General features: G+C 43.7%; 1 protein-coding gene and 1 long non-coding RNA gene across 2 annotated transcripts in view; both read left to right on the top strand.

Moving 5' to 3' along the window:
• The window catches only part of TTF1 (transcription termination factor 1), a 30,600-nt gene extending 24,029 nt beyond the window's left edge, over positions 1-6,571 (top strand). The window contains exons 6-9 of the mRNA XM_018565752.1: positions 2,023-2,153; positions 3,481-3,688; positions 5,897-5,986; positions 6,568-6,571. Of these exons, the coding sequence (XP_018421254.1) occupies positions 2,023-2,153; positions 3,481-3,688; positions 5,897-5,986; positions 6,568-6,571 (433 nt within the window). The remainder of the gene's footprint in view (positions 1-2,022; positions 2,154-3,480; positions 3,689-5,896; positions 5,987-6,567) is intronic.
• A 467-nt stretch (positions 6,572-7,038) lies between these two features.
• On the top strand, positions 7,039-8,687 carry LOC108794677. Its single transcript, XR_001941720.1, has 3 exons — positions 7,039-7,070; positions 7,882-7,967; positions 8,654-8,687. It is a non-coding gene; the product is annotated as an uncharacterized LOC108794677 (long non-coding RNA).

The raw sequence follows: 8,687 nt of genomic DNA, 5'->3' as shown, positions 1-8,687 counted from the left end.
CCACTCACTTTACACACACACGGTGCACACAGCACACTTCTTTACAACACACACAGGGACAAAAGAAGCCCCCCCTCCGGAAGGACAGTGTCATCACCAATTCAGAGATGATCTGAGGATCTACAACCGAGTGATACACAAATAAGATATATTTATGTTAATATGGTACTCAAATTTATTTTTAAGATTCAACTCCTGAGTTTAGTGTCAGTAAAAATTGTTAAAAACCCTTACAATCCTAGGTGCTAAACCAGCATGTCACCTATTCTGTCAAACCCTGTGAGAATGAATAGTATCACTTCAATAAAAATATCACACCCTATTTTGGTCAACTTGCTCACTCTTCATTCACAACCACGATCGGGAAAGCAGACAGACCCTTGATTGACAGCTCTCATCTCCTTATCCCTCCACTTTTCCAGACACAAGCATGGTCCCAAGAATGCAGAGGCCTTTACAGCCTAACTCCCACTCAAGCCGCAGGGCCCAAAGCTAGATGTCTGCTAACTCTGCTGACATGCTTTCTGTATGAAGGTGCGCTCCCAGTTTTATAAGTGGGGTGCAGGCTTAACGAGAAAAATCTCTTGATTCCCCCAGTGGCTGTTTGCTGCAGTCACTGCCTAAAAATTAGCAACTTGGCAAGGGGGCCTGACACCCATGAGCTTTAGTAAGATTGGGGTTCACAATTGACCGGTGTTGGTAACGATTGCTCACCAACAGGCAAAGCTGTTACAATGAAATCTTCACTAAGAAAGTCTTCCCCTGCAATTCAGTTCACTCTTTCCCTTATGTCAGGCTAATTCCCCTTTAAATGCAGTATGGCAGAGATGTATGAATCACCAGTCTCTCTAAACAGAATTGCAAATCCTTTGACCAGTAAAACATTTTCACAGATATGAATATCATGTCTGTTTTTAAGCATTTCCCTGGGGTCCTGCTTTACAGTAGTATTAAACTCTCAAACTTGTCCTCAATAATGAATCCATGTTTCCAAACAGTTGCCTCCAGCTCTCTTGGCTCCATTCTCTAAGGGCTAGTTCACACCAAGCGCGGAACAGATCCAGAGCAGAGCAGGTGCAGACCGGATCAAAACTGCGTCCAATGTATTCCTATGGTATTTTGAGCTCCAGTTCACATCGCAGCGTGCAGATCCAGAGCAGGTAAAAAAAAACTGCAGCAGGCCCCATTTTACCTGCTCTGGATCTGCAAACGCATCAAAAACGCATGCAAATGCCTGGAACACACTGAAAGCCCATGTTAAACTAAAAAACGCTTCAAAAACGCATCTAAAAGGATTGCACATTCTGCGTGTGCAGAAACCTGACCGGATCTGCTCTGCATTTGGTGTGAACAAGGCCTTAACATCCTGTCCAGTGCAAGATCATAAGAGGGTGCAGACTCCAGCAGCTCTTCATTTAGCTTGGGGGGGTTGGGGATAGGCTCGCTTTGCTGTGCCTGTGTGTGTTTGTGGAGACTTAAAAACCTTTTGACTTTAATATCACTTTAATTCTATGTTTATGTATTCATGTAAAGAGACAGCATTAAAGGTGACTCTTTTTCCCCCTGGCTCAGACCGTGAAAGACCCTGCCATTTGCTTTTACTCTTTCACGGTCTGAGCCAGGGGGAACGACTCGGACGCACACAGACTCCAATCAAGCTCCTCCATCGTCTTTCATTATATTAATCATGTTATGTATTTATGAACTTTTCAATCATGTTTTTTCAATCATGTTCAATTGCACAAGAATTCTGATTGTCATCTGTACATGAATGAATTTAATCAATGTGGAGTGAGCTCATGTTGTCAATTTTATCAATTCTATTTGCTTTTTAATCAATTAAAATATATTTTTTCAAAAATTCTTGGTGTGCAAGTTGTCATTCGGCTGCCTAAAAAAACCCCAACTTTTCTGATTTTTTGATAAAGGTGACTCTTTACACTATGCAGCATCAGAATGATAGTGTAGGTCCCCAGAGATGTCCTGTATTAGTCATTGTTGTCTTTTTTTTTTTTCATCCAGTTTCACAAAACAAGAGGTAGAAAAACTCCAAAAACTGATGGGAGTACATGGGAATCAATGGACTACCGTGGCACCTTTAGTTGGCCGAAGCAGTGCATCCGTTCAGTCAAAGGCCTCGCAGATCAAGCTGGGTAAGCACTGTTCACAAATATATACAAAAAGTTTAGTGTGTGATTTGTGTAGGTAAAATGGTAACATGCTTTTAAGAAATTGCCGAAGGTCGAGATTATAGCCAGAGATTTGTGTTTTACCCATTGGGGAAAGGGGGGGAGATCATCATTCAATGTTTGTATGAGACCCCATCACTGATGTTTATTTAGGTTTTCGTTTTTATTTTATTTTTTCGTTTTGGATAGAGCAGATATAATTCTTTATAATTCAGTATAATTCTTTTTTTTCCCCCTTTTGGTTTGGCGCTTTGTGTCCCAGTTAGGAAATTTCACTTCTTGTGTCTGAGATACAACAGGAAGTGAATGTAAATCTCTCCAAGAGTGAGACAAATTCCCTTTTAGACAGTTAGCATAACAGGTGTCCCCATTTGAAGATTTCCGTCACCTCTTGTTTTGTTTACAACTGTAAAAAGTTTGGATTTCCCATCACTTTCTGTCCCAGTGACAATGGTCAGCAGGACACATGCTATCTAGCAGGGAGACAGCCATGAAAACTTGACCGATTATCTAATAGTAAGGGTAAAAAAAAAAGTATTAGGTAATTTTCCAGCAAAAAAAAATCAGATTTCTTCATGTGTACGTGAGCAGTCATTTGGGCACTTCGTGGCGGGACGTACAGTGTGCGTCTCCCATCACGAAGGGGTTATACACTCCAGTCATCAAGTGGTTAAAAAACTGTATTAATATGTGTAGGTGCAATGAATGAGGAAGATGGAAATTTTGGTTAAAGAAACGTGTGGCAAAAGTGTTCTGGTCCCCAGGAATGGAACAATTTTCTGAAGCTGTGTCACTAAAAGGGTTAAAATTTCAATTTGATAAACAAATGTGCAAATTTTGTGCAACATAAATTGCAACTGCCACCATTTTTGCAGGGCCTTTGCTTTCAGAAAATATATTTGTTGGGGCAGGTTAAGTAATTTTCCAACAAACAAATTCAGATTTCTTCACGTGTGACAACTTAACATAAAGTGGTACAATATACTTTTGCTATATATTGGGACATTATGATAAGCAACTTCCTGACATAGAATAAAGCTAACTTCTGGTAGCATGTAGAGTTTGCTGGCGGCATTGCCTGAAGACTGATCTTCCTCTTACCGGTGATAACTAATGTCTTGGCATTCGCTCTCTTGACTGGCTCTAAATTAAGAGTATAGCAGTGTGTTGTTTCTTCTCTGGGAAACGGTGTATTTAAGCATGGGGGCAGGATGACCCGGATGGATGGATATGTTATAGAGTAAATGATTGGGTTGCAGGATAGTTTAGAAAAAATGTTTCTTCTTTGTAGAGGTCACCGGGGGCAAGTGGAACATCGATGAAGTAAACCGACTTCTTGAGGCTGTAAAAACGTTTATTATGAGTTTACTGAAGAGGAAGAAGATGCTCAAACAGCAACCACATACAGTCCCCAAGGAGATGCTGTTCACTGGAATTCCCTGGCGGCAGATAGCGGAAAAGGTGCAGACAAGGAACTGGACTCACTGCAAATCAAAGTGGTAAGTGTGTTGTATTTGATATGGTACTGCCACCTGTGTCCTAAGGTTATTATTAGGGATGTCCCGATACCACTTTTTCAAGACCAAGTACTTCCCCTCATGTACTTGCCGATACCAATTACCGATACTTTTTCTTAAAGGGGCAGGTGACATTTAAATAAAAAAACAATAGACTAATGATTTTAGGCCAATTTCTTTATGATTATGAAGAACTTGAATTTAAGACTGTTTTAGAACAATAAAAAAAGTAACCTATTCATGTTTTCAACCGCGATAGTCTGGGACCGCCCATGCGGTATTGCGGCGGGAAACTTTGCGATCTGATTGGCGCGATTGGAGTGCCATTAGAAAATAATTCCGTGCAATTCCGTGACCGCGCGGTCATGGATTGCACACCACCACGGATCGTGCTGCCAGTGCCATTAGTTTCTAATGGCACCCCAGTCGTGCCAGGCAGATTGCGTGGTTTCCCGCCGCAATACCTCCCTGCCCGAGCGGTTGCACACAATCGCGATTGAAAACACTGCACGTTTTTTTCAATTTTTATTTACTTTCTAAAAATGTTTAATTTCCATAAAAAAATTTTTTTAACTTTATTGCCTTTTTAAAAAAAAATATTTTTATTTGGGTAAATTTTTATTTAGTTATTATTTTTTACTTTTTATTATTTTTTTACTATTTTTTTCACTTATCTTTATTGCTATCACACAGGGGATACCAAACCCCTGTGTGTGATAGCATTTGGAGGTGACAGGTACTCTTTATTGACCCTGCCACCTCCAACACAGGAGTTCTAGCACAACGCTGTGCTAGAATTCCTGTGACAAGAACGAGCAGCGGCCGGGAACAGAGGCTGAGGGAGGTGACAGAGCCTGTCGCAGCGCCACGTGTCCAGCTCTGTCACCGCTACACGCTCTCAGCGCTCCACGCTCCCTGGTCTGTCACCGATCCACGCCCCCTGCTCTTAGCGCTCCAGCCACCAACCCCGCCTTCCCCGGCCGTCACCGCTCCACGCCCCCGGCCGTCACCGCTCCACGCCCCCGGCCGTCACCGCTCCACGCCCCCGGCCGTCACCGCTCCACGCCCCCGGCCGTCACCGCTCCACGCCCCCGGCCGTCACCGCTCCACGCCCCCGGCCGTCACCGCTCCACGCCCCCGGCCGTCACCGCTCCACGCCCCCGGCCGTCACCGCTCCACGCCCCCGGCCGTCACCGCTCCACGCCCCCGGCCGTCACCGCTCCACGCCCCCGGCCGTCACCGCTCCACGCCCCCGGCCGTCACCGCTCCACGCCCCCGGCCGTCACCGCTCCACGCCCCCGGCCGTCACCGCTCCACGCCCCCGGCCGTCACCGCTCCACGCCCCCGGCCGTCACCGCTCCACGCCCCCGGCCGTCACCGCTCCACGCCCCCGGCCGTCACCGCTCCACGCCCCCGGCCGTCACCGCTCCACGCCCCCGGCCGTCACCGCTCCACGCCCCCGGCCGTCACCGCTCCACGACCCCCGCTCTCGCTTGCCTGATGCTCGGAACTACATCAGGTTTACTTTAATGTGGCAGATCTTGCCCATGCAGGGCACCAGGTTCACTTTAATACTGGACCTTTCAGTAGCTGCTTCTCTCCTTCCTGTCACCTCCCCAGGAGGAAAGACAAATACCTGGTAGTAGTATGATGGTAATGGTGAGCATGTGACTCGCTTTCCTTCCTCCCACATGACGTTGCTGGTGCTTGGCAGTTGGCCATTCAGGTACCGGCACTGTTGCATGCGGGGCCGGGAGAGTGTCCTAAGCCCTGTTTATGGTCCACGTATGGTCAACTGGGAGCTTACACAAGGTATTTCCTTGCTTGTGGCTGCAAACATCCAGACAAGGCAGGGAAAAGCAGTTACAGCAGCATTACAAAACAGGAAGCAGTACCTGCATATGCAGTGAGAAAATACGGCCTCCTCCACGTACATGTAGAATTACAAACTATATGTAGAAACCACATTTTTAAGACCTTTAACCAATTCTGATAAGATTTGCTGTAAGCTGATCTCTTTTAAAAGTCGGTACATCAGCCTATCTGATCTGATCTAGTTCACGCCACTGCATTCTGATTGTTTTAAAAGGCAACATTTCATGTTGGGAGGATTCCCATTGTTCTTAATACTCTGTGGACTTAAAATAACATCTACATGGAAAATGTTCTCTTCTTTTGTTTTAAATGCAGGAATGATATTCTGCTATTGCGGATGAATAATGGTTTTAGTCCTTGTGAGGGAGCTTTGGGCTTACAGACCAATATAGAAATTATCAAATGGTAAGTATTACTAGGGGTCTGATGTTCTTTTGCTCGGGCTGTATCTGTTCTTAATGCTTTTTTAAACATCTTCTATGATTTGTGACTTTTAAATAGTCATGGGGGGGAGGGGGGACCTAGAGGTATATATACTAGCTGCAGTCTCCCAAGCATTCTTGTTGTGGGCGAAGCCTAGCCTGTCCTGACTGGAAAAGCTTCAACAATTCTAGATAGTGTAGGAGCTTGCTCCTAAGCTCAACCCCCACACATTCCTATTGGCCTATCATTGTTATGGGCAGCCAGACTGGCTAATAGTGCCAACCTTCCCCTTCCTATTTCTATCAGGAAGTGGTGAAGCTTTACCTGCCAGAATGGCATCCACAACTTCAAGTGTCCTCACAATAGTAAAACAAAAAGTGCAACTTTTTATTCCCCTTGCATAGTCCCACAAATACCTGCTGGAAGACTGCTTCAGGTATGTGCACCTTAGTGCCCTAATTTCTTACCTGCAGCAGTTGGACCCCTTTCCCTACAGTGACAGTCTGTTTAAATGTACTGTGCAGTGATCCTATGCACTTATTCTGAATCTTTGATTGCTGTAGGTGAATAGAATATGTAGCCTTAGGCCGCCTAATTACATTTTTTTGTATTAGTTTAGAATGATAGGAACCTTTGAGTATCTTTCTATCTGTGGCCAATTTGGTTTTGTTAGGCAATGTAAAGTAAACTAACCCTTAGAAAACCAATGTCTGATCATTGAAAGATGAATTGATTGCTGCCTGTGGGCTACTGCACTGTATTGCACCTTTTGAGTTACACTGATGGAGGTCCTATGCCTTCTGAATGACACTGCCAGGCAACAAGCTATCTCAGGAGGCCAGCAATGACACTTCCTTACTGAAATAAATGTACTTTTAAAGGGCAAGTACACATATCTGCATGAAATGTATTGACAAAGTTAATGCATCTAGGATTTGACTTGGATTTTGAGGAGTTAGGCTAAATCTACACTATTGCATTCGTTTTTTTTACTTATTTATAGGTTGTATGAAGCCAAACCACAAAAAGCACAGGTGAATTGGGTGGAAATGGCCAAAGCCATTGGGTAAGTGATTTCTAGTTGTGTAATCTGTGTAGTGGAAGACTTTTAAAAGCATAACTTCATCTTATGAGCAAGTATGATATTGTGAGGCAGGGCAAGAAAATCATCAACTTCCCACACTGTATTTAGAAGGTTTGCTAGGTAGACTGTAAAATACTCTCGGATGAATCCACCTTTGCTGTGGACTGGCTGTTATACTGACCCTCTGGTTTCATTAGTTTCTGAGTTACTGGTGTGGAACAAGTATGCAGAGAACAGGAGAGTCAGAATAAAGACAGAGTTTCTTATCTTTTACTTATTCTGTGTGTATTGAAGGCAGTGGGGGCAGCATGATAGCCAGGCAACTAGCATTCGCAGCACAGGATGTTTGCAGTGGCAGCTTTTATGTTTCTTTCAGGAAAGTTTCCTTTAAATGAAACCTAAAATACAATTCTGAGCTGATCAGGTGTCTGTTTATATATATTTATAGATGCCCTCTTGAAAGTCTGAATCTGCAATATTGTGTTTTTAGCAAGCTTGCAAGCAGGAAAGCATTTTATTGCAGAGGAATCATATTATGTATCATCTTCAATAAACTCTTCTTGCCTTCCTGCTCACAAGCTTCTTGGCATGCCTTTATGCTGGGATGAGTTAACTTCTGTGCACATGCGTGGGCATTACGTCATCCCAGGCCAGGGACCAGACAAAAGATACTGGCACTGGAGCTCTCGTATGTCGCGTTGCTGGAGGTCAGGTGAGCGTAGGCGACTTTAGTTCTGCTTTAAGGTATTGACAAGTTTACCTACCTACACATATGTCTTTATACATTTTTCAGAAATGTTCCTACTGGGACCTTGCAGCAAAAGGTTTATAAGCTAAAGTCTCGGCATGTTCCTGACTGGCAAAAGCTGAGTTTTAAAGGTACGTTGTATTTTAAATGAAAATAACATTTTGACGAATGTGTTAACATTTGCCTTGACTTTGATGTTTTTGTTTTGCGGTTTCTGTACTGTTTCCATAATTGCATATACAGATTTGTAGGTTCTTCCGCTAGTGGCTTTCTGTATTTCATTGAAACCGCTCACCTCTTTTAAAGCAACTCTTTCAGCTTACAAAAAAAGAAAATGTTCAGATTAAAGTATCTGAAAAAGATGAGGAAGTATTCTCACCTCTCCGGGGGCCCCGTGTCTCCTCCCTCTGTCAAAGTACTGCAGCCTTGTAGGAAAGTAAATGCTCTGGGACTCGATGGAGTTACAAGAAGGAAATTGCTATGGGGACGGTGGAGTTCCAAGAAGGAAAGGCTTTGGGACTCAAGGGAATTATAGTAATGCAAATTCTCTGGGGCTCAAGGGGGTTATAGGATGGAAAAGGCTCTGGAACTCAAGTGGTTAAGCTAACATTTTATATGTATATCTGAAATCAAATAAAACAAAAACTTAACATTCTATTTTAACCCTTTGTCTGCAAAGGACATATCTTTGTGTCAGCACTTGTAACTGGCAGTTGCAAATCGCCCTTTTTGGAGTGTAATATCATTTCACCCAAATAAAATTGTGTTTTTCTAGCCATTTAAATCCAACCTAAAGCTCTACTTTTACTTGCTTTAGAAATTGTGACTTATATGTACACGGAGCTTCTACC

This window comes from Nanorana parkeri, unplaced genomic scaffold (assembly GCF_000935625.1).
Source record: "Nanorana parkeri isolate BGI_ZX_2015 unplaced genomic scaffold, ASM93562v1 scaffold884, whole genome shotgun sequence".
NCBI classification, from domain to species: Eukaryota; Metazoa; Chordata; class Amphibia; order Anura; family Dicroglossidae; genus Nanorana; species Nanorana parkeri.
The sequence above is the reverse complement of the archived record's forward strand: the minus strand, read 5'-3'. Positions and strand labels throughout refer to the sequence as shown.